Here is a 21,726-nt window from a genome sequence, read left to right as displayed (position 1 = left end):
TTTATCCTATATATTTTTACATGATATGATATTAAATTTGTTTTGAGTTTAGCTTCTATAGTTTGTGTTTGGTTTTATTCAAACTCGTTCTTGTTCGATCTACTGATTAGTTAAATCAAATTCTTTAACTGATCACTTTCAAAACCAGATGAAATTTCAAAAAATCTTGAACAATTATGCGTTTGATTTGACTCGATACGTTGCTAAAAACATTTGAAAGACTTTATGTGATTATTTTTTATTTATTTATAGAAAGATGTATTATTTATTAAATTAAATGTTAGACCTCTTTAATGAAAAAGCAGTGATGCTTAACATGTAGTAATCAAATAGAGATAAATTTAAGTAGAAGAAGTATTTGAGGTGATGTATTTGGTGGGAAAAACGTTGTTGTCTTGATTTTTCAAATGGGTGTAATAAAATTCAATAATATTTTCTGCCCACACAAGTTGCATACCAAAGTCTATACGAAATAATAAATAAATAAATAAATTAAAGAAATTTAATTTGTTGACTTTGTTTCGTTCCCATTTAGTTTATAATATATTCACGTTTTTTTTATTTAATTGGACTACTCAATCTAATGTTTCCTATTTGTTTTACTTTGATTCTTGTTTGTTTTTTAAGTGACAATTGACAGCTATTACCGTAGTACTTACACGCATATTGGGAAATATTTAACAAATTTGATTCTAACATAGTTACATAAATACCCTTAAGAATATCTTATTTTAGGGGCGAGCAAGTCGGGTCCATCAAACGGTTGAGACTGTCAAATCCGTGAAAAATTGTCCCGCTAGGACCGGACGAGTAAATTCATCAATAGGATGAGGTCCGAAAATGGAAAAGATCCGCATATTTGGATTAAAAGTTCAATTTCTTTTTAATTCCCATGAAACTCGTCCAACCCCGTCATACGAAAAATATTGTTTTGTTAATATTATGTATAATAAATTATTACTATATAATAAATAAAGGGCTGCGGCTATATGCAATACTCATTCCACTTGTGCAAGACCAAATTAAAGAAAGATTCCAAAAGATTCTATTTTATTAAGATGGAATGACAAGTATGCCCATAAATTAAATTAGCTTTTTTTTCTCACGTAAGACCAAATACAAATAATGAGAAAAAAACAAAAATCGACACCAAGGTGTCGAAAAACTATGCTACAAATCGACACTTAAGCGTCGAATTTCATAGGTAAAAATCGACATTGACATGTCGAATTTGTAGCACAAATTCAAATGTCGAATTTTATACCTCAAAATCGACATCTAAATGTCGAATTTTATACCTCAAAATCGACATCTAAATGTCGATTTTTACCTGTAAAATTCGACCTGTACATGTCGAATTCGTTTGCGCGGGATTTTTTTTGGAAAATCGATATTCTAGCTAAAAAAAACCCATAAATGCATACATTCTTGGGTTCTTCCATCGTAGAATCTTCTATTTTGATGTCTTCTGACTCCATTCTTGCCATCTTTGTAAGATTTGTTGAGTTTTGATGATTTTGAATTTCTAGGTTTTGTGGGTTAATGGAGGAGGAAGGAGAAAGGTCTTGTGAGTTTTGGAAGATGGAGAAGATGATAGTTGGTCTTGTGGTTTTGTGGTCTTGTGATAGGGTTTTTTGTGTTTTTGAATTTTTGGTCTTGCATATTTGGAATTTTTTATTTTTTTAATAAATAAGGGTATTATAGTATTTATACATTGAAAATTTTAATTTGGTCTTGCACAAGTGGAATTAGTCTTGCATATAGCCGCAGCCTAAATAAAGTATATCTTGTATATCAAATAGATATAAGACGTTAGTTTTGCTTGTTGGTGACAATGCTATAGTTATTTATTTTTATTTTAAATTTTATCTCACAAGTTTTGAATTAGCTACTCTTTATAATGGATTTTATGGTTAAAACTGGTATTTATTTTGATTTACTCTCGACATTTTTATTATTATTCATGTTGCTTTCAATTTAAAATTTTAGAAGATTCATTCTAATTTTTAAATATTTTTTCGTAAAACTTATAAATTATAAAAAAACAAAAAAAATTAAACGATAACGGGTTTCGCCCCTAAAGGTTATGTCTTACTACAAATCGGTCAAGGATCCACCTATCGTAAATCCATAAAAACTCACACGTTTAGTTCTTTAAAATCAAAAACCGTTGTTTGACGGGACGATGGTGGATTTTGCTAGAACCTGCTGGTTTTTGACAAGCGCGCACACACCCTACTTATTTTTTTTAAATATCTCCCTCAATACATATAAATAAAATTGTAAAAAAATAAATAAATAAATAGAAACAAGTCGTAAATTCATATTAATGAATATAATTAGATGAATTAGGGTTTGAGTTGACATAATAAATTTAAAACTCACTCAATCTAGAATTGTTTGAAAAATAAAAGATTGTCCTTTCAATTAAAGAATAAGCGCGTTGTCGAAATAGAGGAGTCGTAATCTATGAATAATGATTTTGACCTGTCACGAGTGCAAATTTAGTCTCCTCTAAATTAGAAGTGGTCAACTTCAAAGTTTCGAGTTATATTTATAATTTTGTAATATATTTATTATATAACGTGCTACCTAATATTTAAAATCATATTATTAGCAAACGAATGTTTGTGATGACTACGCAGGACACGTATTCTGTAGTCTTTGCATCTAAAAAAAACTAAGTTATTTTATTTTTTAGGAAAATCGTGACTTTATTAGGCTATATTAGCCAAATCAGAAGGCAAAATTTGGCTCTCGTAACAATTTGAACTGGAGTTCTTCGCAATAGCGTGGGCAAGAAGATTACCCGAACGCTTTACGAAAGCATAAGGACAGAAAACGAACTCTCTAGATATGATAAGACTTTTTTTTCTATTAAAGCACCATAAGAAGTTTCGAACAACGATTTATTCTGAAGAGTGTTGATTATAATAGTAAATTGTCACCTTCCAACACTATAGACCAGTGTTCTAAATAGCGGTCGTGGCGGTCGATATATCGGCCGCCATATCGGTATCGGTTATAAACCTTTACGATTTTGTTGAGGCGGTTTGGAATATCGATTTTTTACGGCGAGGCAGTTTGCGGCGGTTTTTTGGCGGGTCAAACCGATATATCGGTCAACAAATCGGTTTTTTTTTTTTAAATTAAAATTAAAATGAAAATATGTTTTGATTTTTTTTTTTCTCCAATTCTTTCAACTTCCAAAACCAAATCAAGTACTACTCCGCAATTTATGCTTTGTTGTGTTTATATTAATTGTTGATGCTAAAGACTTGCGTAGTATTTGTATTTCGTAAGAATCTTTTATTATATTATGATCTTATTGTTTTTTAAATTTTTATTATTTATTGATTAATTAGAATTATATAATATAATAACATATGAATGATAGGATAGAATTATGTTTAAATATTCTTTTATATATATTTTAAGTATTTACAAATAATATTTAGAAATATATTACACTATATTTAAAAACCGATATATTTCCGATTTATCTCCGATAAATCACCGCCGCGCCGATTTATCGTGTGGCGGTCCCTAACCGCCACGTACCCAATAACCGCCTTTTAGAACCTTGCTATAGACGCACACTCGGTTTGTGGATTTGAATAGCTGATCAAAGTATTATGTGATGATCTCTCTTCCCTTTTCTCTTTTCAATCCCCAAATGCGTTTCGGATCTTATGGACTTGGTTGATACTATTTCTTTGATCAGATTCTTTAGCGTTAATTTTTTTCATATTTTTGTCCCCTCACGAAAATCCACTGAATCGTGTTGCGTTGTCTCTAGTAGGTATCATTAGCAACATAGAGGCGCTCCAATTCCGCATTACGCTCTCAAAGCTCGGCCACCTTAGCATCCGTTTGGGCCCCCTGTGGATAATACATGAATTTTTTGTTTCACCTTTTCAATTACTTTCTTAGGCTGATCATATCCTTGATAATTAACGTGAGAGACTCTTGCTTGCTTGATCAGCACAGCACACGCCCGATCAAGTCGACATCGTATTGTATGCAGTTCCCATTGGTTGTTCGACCAAGTGAACAGAAAGCCATCAAAACCCAAATCCGTAAGTCCATACCACTCAAGGGACAAGGGTGTCTCGCGAAACGCCTCCACCTGCCACGGGAGTCGCGAATTACCTTGCATCTATAAATTTAGAATACTTGAATATCAGGAGAGAGAGAGAGAGAGAGGGGGGGGGGAATATACACAAGGCAATAGGTGTTAAATGAAAAAAAAATACGCAAACAATATCACTTAAAAAAATAATTTAATATTATTATATATTTCAAAAATTATTTAATTGCATACTAATTTATACGCATGTAATCTTGTAGGCCCAAACTTTCTAAATGCAGCCCAGACTAAAAGAACCCTCTCCATTTATTTTACTGCAAAAGAAAAAGGGACAAAACGTAAACTTTTTTCTTCAAATATAATTACGCGAGTAAATAAAAAAATTAATAATTTGGGTTGTTTTAGAAAGATCAACACTAGTCCTTGTCTTCATCAATTATCATTACAAGATGCAATTCATTTCATTTCTTTTCTTTATTCAATTGTCAAGTTGTTTTAGTACGTTCGAATCCACAATACTCCCGTTTATATTTTTTTCCATTTTGCCGCGTCATATTAGTGAGGCATAACAATAATGGGATGTTATTCGAATTTACAATACTCTAATTTATACTCGTACTTGTCACGTCATACTGGTGGGGCATGATAATAACGGAATGTTATTCAAATCCACAATACTCCAATTTAGACTCATTTACCGCGTCATACTGATGAGGCATGATAGTAACGAGATGTTTAGTAACATCTTATGTATGTTATGAACAAAAACTAGATTTCCTAATAGGTTTCACACGTAATTAACCTTAGATTAACCCTTTTAATTTTCACATTTAATGAACCTTAGATTAACCCCTTTAATAAAATTTGTTCTTTTTCGTTGCCAACAACTTAGGCAACTATATAGTTGAAGTACTTAACCAATTTCTAAAAAAAAAAAAAAGGGTACTTAACGAAAGAAAAGGCAATTGCATAAATATTGTTAATCCATCAACAACATAGCTTTCATGAACAAACCGTTTTATTCATGCAATAATATAAACACACACACACACACACACACACACACACACACACACACACACACACACACACACACACATTATTTCTTCATGATCAAACCAATTCGACTGAAAATTTTGAAAATTGTATTCTTCCCATATTTCACTCTTTTGTGAATAATTACATTCTTCTTCTTCTTCGAGTAGTCTATGCAAATTTCTTCCTTCTCTTGAAATTCCGACGAACTCGACTGAAATCCGCCGGCTGTCGTAAATGGAAACACCATCATGTGCCTCTCGATAATATTAGCTACCGAAACCAACTCATGAGCATCGTACAACGGACTCCTGCAAACACAATCGCACTCTAATTTTGCACCATTTTTCATTTCTTCTTCATTTTCCTGATCTTCTAATTTCTTCTCCATTTATATTATTTGAATGACCTAATTTTACTATTGTTCGTCATGGAATCTTGTCGCGTGCACATGGGCTTATTTGATGCTGCACATGTTGATTGGCGTCGTAATTATTGTAATTGTTAAATCCTCGTGCTAAAATAAAAATTGTTTGTGATTGGACACGTGGGAGCATGTGATTGGCTATAAAAATGTTGTCTTCGATTAGATTTATTGGCTCGGAATTCTCTATGTTGAAATAAATGAACCGAACAACCCAACACCGGCGGTCCCAACTACTTTTTTCCTAGTTTATTAATTGTGACAACCTAATTTAATTTTTCAATTTCTTTTATATTTATATTTTTAAGGGTAAATTACAAACACCCCCCTGAGGTATGGTCAAATTACAAAAAACCCCCTCTTGTTTGGATAATTACATCTACCCCCCTCAACTATGATTTTTTCTAACACCTCCACCCTTATTGTGCCAAATTCAACATGATCATCTAGATTGCGTGAAATGTGCTCTAGTTTGTATTCGTTTTGTGTAAAAATACAGTTTCCGATGCACCACAAACTGATATATACAAGCTAAAAATCACATGTTATGATCATCTTGCTTCATAATGTAGAGTTTGAATGGGATAAAACGGGTACAAAAGTGATAATATTCCATATAATCTCGAAGATTCCACTAAATTTGAGGAGTTGAGGGGGTGGTTGTAATTATCCAAACAAGAGGGGTGTTTTTGTAATTTGACCATACCTCAGGGGGGTGTTTGTAATTTACCCTATTTTTAATTATGGCATTGACTTTTTCATTGTTGTCTATAGTTGTTGAAATTTGAACCCTAAGTTGTCACTTTATACACTGAGTCACACTTGGTCCCCTCGTGTCAACGTCTCGTCCGTTTTTTAAAATTTAGGGTAAATTACAACCATCCCCTGAGGTATGGTAAAATTACGAAAATCCCCATTATGTTTGGGTAATTACAACAATCCCCTTTAACTATAAATTTTCTTATACGTCCACCCTTGCGGTTTCAAATTTAGTGGAATCTTCTTGATTATATAAAATATTATCACTTTTGTACCCGTTTTATCCCATTCGATCTCCACATTTTGAAGCAAGATGATCATAAGATGTCTTTTTGGTTTGTATATATCAGATTGTGGTGCATCATAAACTTATGTTACGCAAAACGAGTACAAACTATAGCACATTCCACAAAATCTAGATGATTATGTTAAATTTGACACTATAAAGGTGGAGGTAGGGATGGCAAAAAAACCCGAACCGCTAGCTATCCGCGGATATCCGCTCCGTTTAAAATCCGTTACCGAAACCATTAGGGTTTGGTAATGGTTTTGGTATGAGAAAAGAAAACCGTCATGGTTTTGGTATGGTTCTGGTTTTACCTTGACGGTCATGGGTACCCGACCATTTAATATATTTTGGCAAAAATTTTCAATAAAGTATTAAATAATTTAGGGAGGATATATTTTTTTCTCTTTTCTTTTTTTCTTTCTCTTTTCTGAGAGTTACTTATACGTTATCGGACCCAAAGTAATTTTTTATTACCGTAATTTAAATGGTAAATGGGTACCCGTGGGTACCCGGATATTCGCGGTAATGGTTCTGGTTTTTCCATGAACTTTTTAAATGGGTTTGGTATGGTCATGATTTGAGCTATATTAAATGGTAATGGTTCTGGTATTGCACTTTTTTGAGGGTACCCGCTCCGCTGCCATCCCTAGGTGGAGGTGTAAGAAGATTCATAATTGAGGGGTAAATGTAATTATCCAAACAAGAGGGAATTGTTCGTAATTTGACCATACTTCAGGGATGATTGTAATTTACCTTAAAACTTATAAGCTCTTAAAAAAAGTTTATAAAATGTCTAAGAATTTATAAGTTTTTCTAAAGTGTTCTGTATTTTTTGTAAAAGAGATCTTAATTTTTTTTGAAAAAGCTGCTTGAGAGTTGTTTAAGAAAATACATCTACCCCACAAGATATAGCTTATAAGTTATAAGTTTATGATCCAAGCACTTTAAAATTAATTCTAAAAATAAAACTTAGTGGACTATCCGCTCTTAAAACAGTTTATTTGATGTTACAGCTTATGAATAACACACAATGTCTTATTGAATTTATGAGTCCAAGAAAGAGAAAAAAACACACTTTCCAGGAAATCTACTATACAAAAGAAATGCCTAGTGATATTATCACAAAGCAATAGTTCCTTAACTGCAAAACACTAAATTTGAACTTAATAACTACACAAAAATCAAAACAAATCAGAATAATATTTTCCTATACCCCCTCCCCTGTAACAACCTCAAAGAATAGAACAATACACATACTTACTGACAAGAAATACGAAAAAGACTCGACTGAAAAAATATACCAGTAAAACAAGTTCAGAGATTGATATAGAAAAATACCCCATTAAGCAGCGATCTGCCGTCTTCCGCCTCTCGATTTCGCAACCATTTCTTTGAGCTCATCGTATCTGTTTCGATGATATTCAATCCAAATACTCAGTTGTTTTATCGCCTCGATTTTCTCCTCACCCAGGCTAACCAATCCCAAATCTTTCTCCTCTATCTTTTTCTCCAGCTCTCCCACATTTTCGACTAAGCTTTTCTTTTCACTTTCGTTTTTTCGAAGTACGATTTCCATTTCACCGATCTTTCCCTCCAAAAGCAGCTCTTTATCTTTCTCTTCATTCAGTTGTGTAGCTAGACTGGCAATATCCTTCTTTAGCTTCTCTCTCTCGATATTAGTTTCTCTGATGCAGTTCGTTGCGACTTTAAGCTCATTCACAAATTCGTAGACACGAGATTCTAAGTGGCCATAGTCTTCCTCAAACTTCACGTGGAATGCATCGATTCCAGTCGATGTAAGATCTACATTCTTCGATATTTCTGCTACTATTTTCGTTTCGGCTTCTTTGTGAACAGCAATTATCCTCGCAAACTTAGCGGCCCTCTCTTCGAGCAATTTTTGCTCTTCGTGCAATTTCTCCTCTTTCTTCAGGTGGTCTTCGTCTTTCTCGCTTAATAGCTGTTCTGTGATCTTGAGCTTCTGACTTATCAAGCGGTGCTTAACCTCGATATTTCGTACATTTTCTACCAACGTATTTATTTCATCCACTTTCATTTCAAGATCTCTCTTTAGCTCCTCTATATTTTCTTGCAGTAGATCGATTTCTTGAGTTTTCGCTTCAGTGTCGTTGTGGAACTGCAGTGTCATCTCTTCTATCTTCTTCTCTGCTGACTTGAGATTCTCCTCGCTTTTTCGGAACTCAACTTCCAGTTGTTTGTGCTCATCGGACAATTTGATCAATGCATCTTCTTCTTCTTTCAGCTTCGTGTCGTTTTCTGCGATCTTGTTCAATAACTCGACGTTATTTTTGTCAGCGAGAGACAAACTCTCTGTGGATTCTTGCTTGCTTCTCTCGATTTGCACTTCCAATTGGCTTTTCTCAGACTGCAGCAATTCCAGCTCTTTCTGTAACGACTCAACCTGTTTCGTCAAAGCAGAAACTTCAACGGATGCTTCATTCTGCACTTCCTCCATTTTTTTCTGGACAGAAACGACCTCGTCCCCTCTCTCTACTAACGTCTTTTCTAATTCAATGATCTTGCTCTCGAGGACACCCTTCTCCTCCCTCAACTGATTTCCCTCATCAAGTTTGATACTTATTTCATCTTCCAGTTCACCTTTATTACGACGAAGAGTCTCCAGCTCCAGTTGAAGATCCTTCACCTGTACTGTCAGACTTTCCTTCTCTTCCAGTAATCTTTCTCCCTCACCAGTTTTGCTTGACAGCTCCTCTTTTAGATGTTCAATCTGTACAAGGAGTTCTGATATTTCTCCACTCTTTTTATCAAGAATTGTGTCTGCTTCGCTTTTCTGAGCACCCAAAGAAATCAGTTGCTCTTGAAGACCGTTTACATCTGCAGTCAATGCCGTGATTTGGGCAAGTGATCCACTCTCTCCTTCTTCGTATTTTTTCTGTAAAGTGGAGAGTTCGTTCTCTTTCTCAATCAATGCTCTCTCCATATCAGAACTTCTATCTTCCAGTTTCGCCCTTTCTTCTTGCAACTGACTGAGTTCCTCGCTTTTGCTCCTCAACTGCTCTTCGAGTTCTTGTTTCTGGTCACTGAGGATGTTGAACTCCGTTTTAAGGTTATTTAATTCCAAGACAAGACCATCTCTCTCCTCCAATGTTTTCTGTTTCTCTGAGGTTCTTGTCTCCAGCTCTTTTCCTAAAGTCTCTGTCCGAATCGTTAACTCTGAGATTTCTTTGCTTTTCCCTTCTAACTGTTCCTCCTGTTCCAGTTTTTGATTGCGTATGGAATTGAGCTCCATTTCCAGATCCTTCACTTGTAACATAAGATTCTCCTTTTCTTCGATGATTCCATTTAGCTCAGAGTTTTTGTTTGCCAACTCTTCTTTCAGATTCTCTATCTGGATCACGAACTCGGAGATTTCCTTAATTCTTTTCTCCAGTTGTGCTTCCGATTCAACTTTTTGGTTGTGCAGCGACTCCAATTCCACCTGCTTTGTGTTTACCTGATCTGTCAAGTCCTTGATTTTAGCCGAGGCTTCATTGTTTTTATGAACAATTTGCTCTTCCAGCTCAACTTTTTGGCTCCGCAAGGACTCCACCTCAGCTTGAAAGCTGTTGTTCTGTGCTTTTAGATCATTTATTTGGTTTAATAAACCCAACTCTTGATCCTCAAGTTTTTTGAGAAGAGCAGACAGTTCATCATTTTTCTGTTTCTCAATCTCTCTCCTTTGAGTGTGTGATGAATCAAGCTCCAGTTCCAAATCCCTCGTACGAATTGATACTTGTTCTTTGTGAGCATGATGAGTCTCCAGGTGAGTTGAAAGCTCTCTTTCTTTCTCAGCCAATTTATGGCTTGATTCTGTAACAAGATCTTGAATCTTGTTTTCGGCTTCTTTTATCTCATCAACGAGCTGTGCAATTTTCAGTGAAAGGCTTGCGTTCTCCTCTTCAGAAGCCTTTTGCATCTGACTCAGCTTTGCAATTTCATTTGCTGCTGATTCCAGTTTCTCCCTTGCTTCTTCTTTTTGCGCCTCGTGGCTTTCTAGGTGACTCAAAAGCTCTTTCTCCTTGTCAGCCAAATTTTCTCTCAACTGGCTTGATTCAATTACAAGCTCTTGAATCTTGTTTTCAGACAGTTTTATCTCATTCTCGAGCTCTGAAATCTTTAAGGAAAGATTATTGTTCTCCTCTTCGGCAGCCTTTTGCGTCTGAATTAGCTTAACTATTTCTTCTTCTGCTGATTCCAGTTTCACTTTGTAAGCGTTGTGAATCTCCAGGTGACTCGAAAGCTCTTCTTCTTTCTCAACCAATTTTTCACTCAACTGGCTTGATTCAGTAACCAGATCTTGAATATTTTTCTCGGCCATTTTTATCTCATTCTCGAGTTGTGAAATCTTCAAGGACAGGCTCCTTTTCTCCTCTTCAGCGGCACTGTGCATCTGAGTTAGCTTAGCAATTTCATTTGCTGCTAATTCCGATTTCTGTTTTGCTTCTTCTTTGTGAGCCTCGAGAATCTCCAAGTGACTTGAAAGCTCTCCTTCTTTCACAACCAATTTTTCACTTAACTGGCTTGATTCATTAACATGTTCTTGAATCTTGCTTTCGGCCGTTTTTATTCCATTCTCGAGCTGTGAAATCTTCAAGGACAGGCTCGTTTTCTCCTCTTCAGACGCATTGTGCATTTGAGTGAGCTTAGCAATTTCATTTGCTGCTAATTCCAATTTCTGAATTGCTTCTACTTTGTGAGCCTCGTGAATTTCCAGGTTACTTGAAAGCTCTCCTTCTTTCACAACCAATTTTTCATTTAACTGGCTTGATTCAGTTACAAGTTCTTGAATCTTGCTTTCGGCCATTTTTATCTCATTCTCGAGCTGTGAAATCTTCAAAGACAGGCTCGTCTTCTCCTCTTCAGCCGCATTGTGCATCTGCATTAGCTTAGCAATTTCATTTGCTGCCAATTCCGATTTCTGTTTTGCTTCTTCTTTGTGAGCCTCGTGAATCTCCTGGTGTCTCGAAAGCTCTTCTTCTTTCTCAACCAATTTTTCACTCAACTGGCTTGATTCAGTAATAAGTTCTTGAATCTTGCTTTCGGCCATTTTTATCTCATTTTCGAGCTGTGAAATCTTCAAGCAGAGGCTCGTTTTCTCCTCTTCAGCCGCATTGTGCATCTGAGTTAGCTTAGCAGTTTCATTTGCTGCCGATTCCAATTTCTGTTTTGCCTCTTCTTTGTGAGCCTCGTGAATTTCCAGGTGACTTGAAAGCTCTCCTTCTTTCACAACCAATTTTTCACTTAACTGGCTTGATTCAGTTACAAGATCTTGAATCTTGTTTTCAGCCATTTTTATCTCATTCTCGAGCTGTGAAATCTTCAAGGACAGGCTAGTTTTCTCCTCTTCATCGGCATTGTGCATCTGACTTAGCATAGCAATTTCTTTCGCTGCTGATTCCAGTTTCTCATTCGCATCTTCTTTGTGAGCCTTGTGAATCTCCAGGTGACTCGTAAGCTCTCTTTCTTTCACAACTGTTCTTTCACTTAATTGGCTTGATTCAGAAATAAGATCTTGAATCTTCTTTTCGGCCTGTTTTATATCTTCTTCAAGCTGTGAAATTTTCGAGGAAAGACTACTGTTCTCTTCTTCGGCAGCCTTTCGCATATGATTTACTTTATCAATTTCTTTTTCTGCCAATTCCAGTTTTTCTTTTGCTTCTTCTTTCTGAGCCTCGTAACTCGAAACCTCTCTTTCTCTGTCAGCCAGTTTCTCACCTAACAGACTTGATTCAGTTACAAGATCTTGAATCTTGTTTTTAGCATGTTGTATCTCTTCTTCAAACTGTGAAATCTGTGAGGAAAGACTAGTTTTCTCCTCTTCAGAAACCTTTTGCATCTCGATTAGCTTAGCGATTTCATTTTCTGCCGATTCCAGTTTTTCCCTTACAGTAGAAAATTCTACCTTCACGGCTTCCAGTTCCAGCTGTACGGTGTCTTTCTCGAGTTGTAATTGGCCATGAACGAGTCTCAAGTCTTCAGTACTTTTCTTCTCCTCATCGATTTTGCAGAGAGCAGCCTCTCTCTCTACACTCACGGCTTCCAATTTCTGGCTCAGTTCAGCTTGTAGCTTATGTGAACTCTCCAGTTCTATTTTCAGATCACCATTTTCAACAAAAAGTCTTGAACTCTCATCTTTCGATCTTTCAACTTCAGCATTTAGTTCTTTTATAATTTTCTGGGCTTCCTCTGTTTTGCTCAAAACACTTTGATAATCCCGATTCAGTGTTTCGTTTTCATCTAAAGTGATGGTCAACCTACTCTTCAACTCAGCAACTTCAAAAAGTGCCACTTCGAGTTCTTGCTTTTCGAAACTTTTCTTAACTTCGCCATTTTTTTCGCCCTTTTTCTTTGGTGATGACTGATCTGAGTCCGAGGAATCTGAGCTGGACGAAGAACTGTCCTTCTCGTTTTTCCCGTGTGCTTTCTTTCTCAGCTCTTCAGTTAGATGATCGTAATGCGCGAAAAGAGACTGGTAATGATTGTTAAAATCCTCAATCAAATCAACAAGTGGCTCTTTTCCATCATTATCATCTTCTTTCAGTGACTTCAAGATTTTCTGCACCCTGTCCTCCATTTCTGCAATTAATTAGGCAAATTAGCAAGCGAAGACCGAAAATAAAAAAGAAATCTTCATAGATTTGCGTTCAAAATAGCACGAAAGCGATACCTGATCTGTTTCCTCTAAGCTCCTCATCCTTTTCGGAATCGACGTGACTTCCAAAAAAGGATTTGAACGACTTGCGCCACCGATGCTTAGGCATCGTTTTTTGTTTTTGAGCAATAAACCTGGACAGTAAACCACAACAAAGTCGAGTTCAGTGAGAAACTAAGATTAAAATATTTAGCCAAACAAGTTATCTACAAATGCATTCTGATGCTAAGTATCAAAAATTTTAAATGGTTCTTTGCAAATATTATTTACAACCAGATACAAGTTTAATGGAGACACACTGAATAAAAAAACTGCTGTTTATTAATTTTTTTTTTATTGTAATGCAAGTATGTAACATAAGACAATGTAGATACTTACAGAGAAAGCAAAGACAGTCCAAACAAGCAAATGTATGTGTAATAAGATTGCATGAGAATACACATTATGAGTTTTAAAATGATCTCTCACTCAGTTTCTTGTATTTATTTCTTTTTAACCTTTTGATTGAAATGTGATGAAAGTAGATTTCCTTTGTGGACAAAAAGGTGATTACGTTTCACCTCATTTATTGTCACCAACAATAACTCCCTACGAACATATATCAGCAGACCTAAATTCGTTTTGTGAGATAACTAAATTTAGTGTACGTAGATGCTACTCCATGTAGTTTCATAATTCATATGCTACCAATTGAAAGTGACACTTTGACTTTTATTTATACCATAATTATTTTATACGTATAAAATATGTGATGGGAATTGCTACAGGCATCAAGCTCAAGACAAGCTCTCAAGTTATGTACCTTTCTCTTAAATGAAATGACCAACTCTACACGAAATGGTAAGACTGTTGGAAACTAGGGTTAGGTAATTAGGCCATTGTTTTTGTCTTTCTCAAGATCTATTCTTTAATTATTCTCTACCACACTCTTAACTTCATAATTAACAATACAACCATTACATATAGTTGCAAATCATAAGCTGAATAAAGATTTATATCAGGGAATTTATTCAATTATGCAAAGAGTGCAAACACTTATTACAATTAAAACTACATCTTCGCTATGTGAAATGTTCAAGAATCGAAAATGTTACCATGCTGCAAATCTTCCAGAAAATGCCAAAGGCTGTATACTCAATAGATACAAATTGTAGGGGCATAGATGTAAAGAATTTTATACAGAGAGATATTTCAACAAAACATTCAAGAAGAGCCAAAAAAATGGATATCCAGAAGTAAATTTCATATGCATATATGTTCGCATAACTACTACTTCCATTGCATATCTACATTACTATCTGACAATGAATGTGTGTGTGTGTGTATATATATATATATATATATATATATATATATATATATATATATATATTGAAAATAATGTGTGAGGACAAACCATGTGATGAGATATGCTGTATGTATGCCCTACCATGGCCCATAGATACATACTGTGGTCAATCCTAAAATAAATGCAGCAGAGACCCAAAATTCCCAAATTGTGGAGGATTCTTAGTACAAAATAAAACTTAGTATATTTTAAACAAGATTAAAAAAAATACATAGGCTCCAATATATATATATATATATATATATATATATATATATATATATATATATATATATATATATATATATATATATATATATATAAGACCTCCATGAAAGTAACTTTTTTCAAATTTGAAACTCAAAGACAACAGCTAGATGATGGGAACTATAGCTTGTCTTATATGAAAAGGGGAGTTTCAAGGATACAGCTAATTGTGGTCATTATTTGAATAATACGTGTTTAGAAAAAAGTTTCTCTCTCTTTTTCATTAATTAATTTCTTTTAAAATGGGAAAATGACATTTTATTCTATTTTAATTTTAATTTTATCTAAGCTAATCAGATAAATACAGTCCCCATATCCAAAAAGCGAACAGGGGTAAAAGAGACAAAATCTTCTTCTCGAACTTGCTTTTTTTTCATTTTTGTTCGAATGATTGGTTTAAACTTTAAACAGATGGATTAATGGAGCACCAAACACGAAATCTTCATATATATATATATATGTATATAAACAAACTCAATCATCAGAATTCAGAAACACTTGATCTTGTAAAACAACATACAGAAACAAACTCAATCACGAAATCAAACAGATCGTCAGAATCTCATCTCAACTGATGAAGAAGATAAAGCTCAATTCTCAACTAAAAATTAACAATCGAGTTTGACAAACTGATTAAACTCAACTCAGACGAACTCGCCAACATCGCTAACTCAGTAGCAGGAAAAATTCATTCCAAACAGAAGGAAAAAAGCTACTAAATTCACAAATTAAACCGATTAATCAGAGTAAAAGTTGATTAAATTAAATTAATCAAGGAATATTACCTCAGAATCCGAGCTCGTGCATCTGCAACCGCAACCGCAACTGACTGGCAATTCACCAAAAAGCTTTTTTTAGAGAGAGAGAGATCAGATTTTTAGAGAGAGAGAGAGAGAGTGTGTTTAGTGTGGTTTTATGTGTGTGTGTTTAAACTGAAGAGGCAAATTGTATTGTATGGTGGCGATGAATTTTATTGGCTGGAAAATTAAGTATGAAAAAAAAAAATATTTGGATTATATTATATTATATTAAAAGTAATTAAGAAAAATAAGAATAAAAAGGAGAAACGGAAAAAGTTGTTTTGTCTGGTATTATTATTATACAGAGCGATCACAGCGACTGGCACTGCAATTGGCGCTTCAATTTCATTTGGTGGAGGAGAGAGAGAGGGTGGTTTTTTTGGACTTTTCGGTCTTTTAAGTTGCCCTTTGATTTTGGTTAATTTACGGGAGTGCCATTGATCTGTTGATTTTGAAAATTTTCGATGGTGAAGAATGTGTGGGAAAACATTACCGAATTATTGGCTAATTATTTGTCAGGGTGTATTTTTGTTCATATGTGGAAAGCCAGATCATCATCTGCAGTTTTCACAGTTTATTAATAATTAATTAAATATTCCCTCAATTTTTAAATTATAATACTGATTTAATTTAGTACGAAACTTCTAAATAGTAAATTTATAAAATGGTTATTTTTAGCAATGATTTATAAATTGATTGGAAAAGTTAAAATGTAACATGCACACGTCTGTTACAATTTTTTTTACACCAAGTTTTAGATTTTTTTTACACTAAGTAATAGCAAGGAATTAAAGTTATCAATGTCACATTGCTAATTTAAAAATGGTGAAATTACAGTTTTCATCCCTCAAATTTGTACCGATTTCACATTTGATCCTCTATGTTCACGAAAAACGCATTTGATCCCTCATGTTCCCAATAATTTGACACTTTTGGTCATTTCCGTCAATTTACCGTTAGTTCGTTAGTTAATGCAGTGATGGAAACACAACACGCTTGATTCCGTTAGTTTTCACGAAAATGACTAAAAGTGTTGAATTTTTTAAACACAAGGGACAAAATGTGTTTTTTGTGACCACGGGGGACTAATTATGATATTGATGCAAACTTGAGGAACAAAAACTGTATCTTTCCCATTTAAAAATTAATTTTGGACAAATATGTTTTAAGAAGGTACTTGTTTTTTTATGGTTTGAAAATTGTTATTTACGGTTTTTAACAAAAAATATTTTATCTCTCTAAAACCCCAAAACTTCCCAAAAAAACCTAAAAACCCCCCAAAACGCGTAAAAGCCTAACTTGGGCGCCCATTCATGCAGTGCACGCCCAAGTTGGGCATGCAAGCTGCATTTGGGCGCCCGAGTTGGGCGTCCAGTGCAAAAAAAAAAATTTATTTTTATTAATTGAACGCCCAAGCATGTACGAACGCCCGGAACGGGCGTTCGTACACGCATTGGGCGCCCATCTTGGGCGTTCCAACATGTTTTTCGAAAAAAAAAAAGCCCTACAAATCAATTTGTAGGGCTTCTAAACATGAAATTGGTTCCGTAATCGACATACTCAATGCATATTAAACATAAAAGAGTCGAAATTGCCTCAAAAAATCGAAGCCCAACCTTTCTTCAAGCTTGATTTCGAATTTTCGAAATTTTTTTTTTGCTATTTGCAGTTTGGGGGGTTTTTGGTTTTTTGGGAGATTTTGGAGTTTTAAAGAGATAAAGTGTTTTTTTATTATGAATCGTAAATAGCAATTTTCAAACTGTAAAAAACATTTCATTTTAAGAAACAAAAATCATATTAAATAATAAATATAAATAATTTATTTAGAAGCTCTGAAAAAATTACAATGATTGGCACCAAATATGATACCCATGTTGCATTGGGATACACAAATTTAGCAAGGCAAAAATATAAAGAAAGAAAGAAAAAAATTGAAACAACTTTTTTCTTGTATTTTTTTGGTACAAGAAAAAAATTGAAACAACTTTTTTTGTTGTAATTTTATGAAAATAGTCTATACTTTCAAATCACATCATATGCTCATATACATTAGAATTTCGATAAATTAAAACATCCTTACATAATAATTTTTTTTGCCCGAACTCGGTAAAAATGCACTAATTTATTAGCTCGATAATTTAGTATTTTGTTAAATTAATAAAATTTTGACAGTGCCGATGGCCGATTGCATTAATTTATAGAGGTTTAACTATGGAAAAAATACATGTTTCATCCCTCACGTTTGCACCGATTTCACATTATGTCCTCCATGTTAAAAAAAAACATATTTGGTCCCCCCCATGTTTTAAAAATTCAACATTTTTAGTCATTTTCGTCATTTTTTTGTTAAAACTAACGGAATCAAGTGTGTGCCCATAACTGCCTTAGGTGGCAGACGAACGGTAAATTGACGGAAAAAGACCAAAAATGTTAAATTATTGAAACATGATGGACCAAATGTATTTTTTGTGAAAACGGTGCAAACGTGATGGACGAAAACTGTAATTTTCCCGTTTAACTATATATCACATCACAAAATTTGAGTATTCTCAACTTGTCCATTAGTAGACGTAGAGAAAAAAAATATTAGGAAAAGTACAGTTTTTGCCCCTCGAGTTTGCACCATAATTGGTCCCCCATGTTCACAAAAAAAAACACATTTGGTCCCTAATTTTGCAAAAAATCAACAATTTTAGTAATTTCCGCCAATTTTCCGTTCAAACTAACGGAATCAAGCGTGTGCCCATCAGTGCCTTAACTAACGGGCTTACGGTAAATTGACAGAACGGACAAAAAATGTTAAATTATTGGAACATGAGAGACCAAATATGTTTTTTGTAAACATAGGGGACCAAATGTGAAATTAGTGCAAACTTGAGGGGTGGAAACTGTAATTTCCACAAAAAATATTCCAATGCAAGAATTTATTTTCTCACAAAGTTTGGCCAAACAAACAACCTCAAAAACAATAAACAGAAATTCACTTACAATTTTCAATAAATTAATTAAACAATTTTTTTATTTTTTTTTATTTCTCCTCTCAATTAAGATGCCTTCCTTCTTCCAGGATTAATCTCAGACAGCATCTTCATGTAATAATCAGACCTACTCCTATGATAGTCAATCCAGACACACAACTGCCTGATAGCCTCTCTCTTCTCTTCTTGCAATCCAAGCATCCCATCTTCTCTCTCCTTAATCACCTTCTCCAACTCCCTCACTTTATTCTCCAACTTCCAAACCTTCTCTCTATACACCAATATCTCACCTTCTTTATCATCCAACTGTATTAACAGACAATCCAAATCCTCTTTCACATGCACCAGCGCCTTGTTCTTCCTCCTCGCCCAATCCTTTGCGAACTTCAGCTCGCACGACGACTTCGATATCCGGTTCATGAAGTTCGCGTTGCACTCCTCGAACTTCAGCGCCAGCGAATCGAGCGAGACGAGGAAGTCGTTCGCCGTGACCGACATGTCGGTTACGTCCTTGAATCTCTCCTTGAGCTCCTTCGTTTCTTGCTCGTACGCGTCTTTCGTCTTGAGGTACCACTCTTTGTTCTCGACGTGAAGCTGCTCCGCGACTCGTATTCGTCGGCTCAGTATTCGGTACTTGTCTTCGAACTGCTTGCGAAACTCCTCCGCCATTTCTTCGACTTTTCGCTCGACGAAGTTGATATTCGATTTCGACCCCAATAGTATCTTCGTCTGCGCATCGTCGTTCTCTTGCTTTATCTTGCTCATTGCTTCGCCTAATTCGAGTAGGGTTTTTTGCTGGTCGGATATTTTCTTGATTAGTTCCGTGTTCTTTTTCTCCAATTGGGATTTGCTCGTTATAAATTCCAGTTTCTCCTTCTCGAGCTCGTCTTTGTCTTTTAGTAGTGCCTCCGACTTTTTCTCGTGGTTCTTGATATTCTCGTTTAGTAATTCGATTTTGGCGGAGAGATCGTTTTGAATGGCCTTGTGTTTCTTCTGTTGAGTCGATAGTTCGTTTTCTTTCACCGAAAGGGATGTTTTTAGCTCGGAGATTTTACCTCGTTGCTCCTTTGCTTCGTGATTTATTCTCTTTATCTCCTCTTCCAACTCCTTGTTTTTGCTGCTTAAAGAACGAACCTCGATTTCTAAATCGTTAATTACCTTATTAACCTTTAAGCTTCCGTCGTCTTCGACCGTGTCTTTGTTTGTCGGATTTTCGATCTGATGAACACATTCGGATATCTCGGCCGATTTTTTCTTGAGCTCCAATTCCAATTCGGACTTGTAAATTTTCAGCGATTTAACTTGCTCCATTAATCCCTTCACTTGATCACATTTTTCTTTCGCTATTTCTTCCAATTCGCCTTTCTCAAGGTGCAAAATTTTGTTCTTTTCGACGAAATCCGAAATCTTCGATAAAAAGTCCTTCTCCTTTTCCTCTTGTTCCAAAATGCGTGATTCCAATCTCGATATTTTCTCATGCATTTGCGTGGTTTCGTTGCACTTAAACACGATTTGCTCTTCCAAAGCTCGTCTATGCGTGCAGAGGGTTTCGACTTCAATCTTCAAATTCACAACCGTCGCTTCTAAATCCCTCACTCGATCCAATTGTTTTCTCATGTTTTCTCTCTCTTCTTCTTTTTCCTCCATGGTTAAATCCTCGAGAATTTCGTTGAATTCTTGAGATTTCGAACCGAAAGTCGAGGCTTCCTTTACTTCACTAGAAGAAGTTAGTTTGTCCTTGAGGATAGTAGTGTCTTCTACATCGGACGCTTCGGACTCCTGGTTAATATTATAGATTTGATCGGGGGCATTTTCGTCATTTTTAACAATCCTTTCCACCGGAGAGTAATACGCCTCGGAGTCCGGTGGGGAAGAAGACGACGAAGAAGAAGCGTTGTCTTCAAAACGGACGTTGTTCTTCACCTCGCCTCGTAAATCTTCGTACATGGAGTAGAGCGACTCGTAGTGGTGGTGAAAATCTTCGATGAGGTGGATTAGTTCCGATTTTTTCTTCATGTTTGCGTCTTTATTGTTGTTTATGTTTTTGGCTAGCTTCAAAGTCCTCTTCACTTTGCTCTCAATCTCTGCACAATTATTCATATGACACATTACCAACATTGCACATGCGACATGTTATCGTCGGTAATTAAACGAAACACGAAAATGCAGTACTAAACACGACATTTAGATTATAATTTTGGATTTTTTTTTTTTTGCATTTAACGTTGTATCTCGTGTTCTGTTTCACCGATACACGATACAAATTAATTACTATAGATTAAACCAAATCCATGCATTTTTTTAATTACCTGTTTTTACCGATTTCAGCTGTTCTTCTTTCTCGGGATCAATGTGATTCTCGAACGACTTCATCGATCCTTCCCACCGATGCTTTGTCATCTCTGCTACTATTGCTCAAAACTAAATAGATACATAAAAGAAAAAAAAAACATATTAATATGATCCAAGATTAAATCTTGGTTCAACAACATGGATTTCGACCGTATAAATTTGTACTAATAATTAATTTAATTATTGTCAAGGAAATATTGATTTAATTCTTACCTTTCAATGTCTGAATTTACTGCTTAGAATCTAGTTTTTCATCTCCTGTCTGAAAAATAAAACAAACCTACTTTCAGATAAAAAATATATATTATCATTTTCATGATATTGATATCTGATTCATCATTCTCATATCAAGAAATTTACATGCAATTAATTATAAATGAAAAGATAAATTAATTTCTGCATGGATTGTTTTTCTCTCTCTAGCATGAAGAGATGAGAGGCAAAAATTACCTGAAACTGGGAAGATGAGAGAGAAGGGAATTAATTATGTGAAATATGAATGAAGAACAAATCTCAAAAGGCTAAAAGGGACAAAAATGGAAACTGTATGTGAAGGAGGGGATCTCTATGGTAGGAATTGAAATTAGACGTCGAACGAATCGTAATTAGCACTTTCGGAAAAAAACTCTTTTTTTTTTCTTCTTCGTAATTTGGAAGTGAAATGTTCATTTCAATTTCCGTTCCCAAAAAATACGAAAATTTTTGGAATTTGGATTTTTGAAATTTGGAATG

General features: G+C 34.9%; 2 protein-coding genes across 4 annotated transcripts; both read right to left on the bottom strand.

Annotated features, from left to right (window-relative positions):
* Positions 1–7,611: 7,611 nt before the first annotated feature.
* On the bottom strand, positions 7,612–16,011 carry CIP1 (COP1-interactive protein 1). Of its 2 annotated transcripts, none has more exons than XM_012978822.2 (3): positions 15,650–16,011; positions 13,286–13,404; positions 7,612–13,194 (listed from the first exon to the last, which is right to left on the bottom strand). In XM_012978822.2, exons 2-3 carry the CDS (start codon positions 13,377–13,379, stop codon positions 7,940–7,942), a joined length of 5,349 nt encoding a protein of 1,782 aa, XP_012834276.2. In that variant the 5' UTR covers positions 13,380–13,404; positions 15,650–16,011; the 3' UTR covers positions 7,612–7,939. The 2 variants fall into 2 exon arrangements, with proteins under 2 accessions (XP_012834276.2, XP_088673944.1); XM_088817818.1 differs by lacking the exon at positions 15,650–16,011 and adding an exon at positions 14,667–14,818.
* Positions 16,012–18,544: 2,533 nt separating this feature from the next.
* LOC105955124 (uncharacterized) lies at positions 18,545–21,537 on the bottom strand. Of its 2 annotated transcripts, none has more exons than XM_088817819.1 (4): positions 21,445–21,537; positions 21,208–21,256; positions 20,952–21,063; positions 18,545–20,726 (listed from the first exon to the last, which is right to left on the bottom strand). In XM_088817819.1, the coding sequence occupies exons 3-4, from the start codon at positions 21,040–21,042 to the stop codon at positions 18,709–18,711; spliced, it is 2,109 nt and encodes a 702-aa protein (XP_088673945.1). In that variant the 5' UTR covers positions 21,043–21,063; positions 21,208–21,256; positions 21,445–21,537; the 3' UTR covers positions 18,545–18,708. The 2 variants fall into 2 exon arrangements, with proteins under 2 accessions (XP_088673945.1, XP_088673946.1); XM_088817820.1 differs by having other exon boundaries at positions 21,355–21,452.
* Between the last annotated feature and the right edge of the window lie 189 nt (positions 21,538–21,726).

Source organism: Erythranthe guttata, chromosome 5 (assembly GCF_056151865.1).
Source record: "Erythranthe guttata isolate IM_541 chromosome 5, IM_541, whole genome shotgun sequence".
NCBI lineage: Eukaryota > Viridiplantae > Streptophyta > Magnoliopsida > Lamiales > Phrymaceae > Erythranthe > Erythranthe guttata.
The sequence above is the reverse complement of the archived record's forward strand: the minus strand, read 5'-3'. Positions and strand labels throughout refer to the sequence as shown.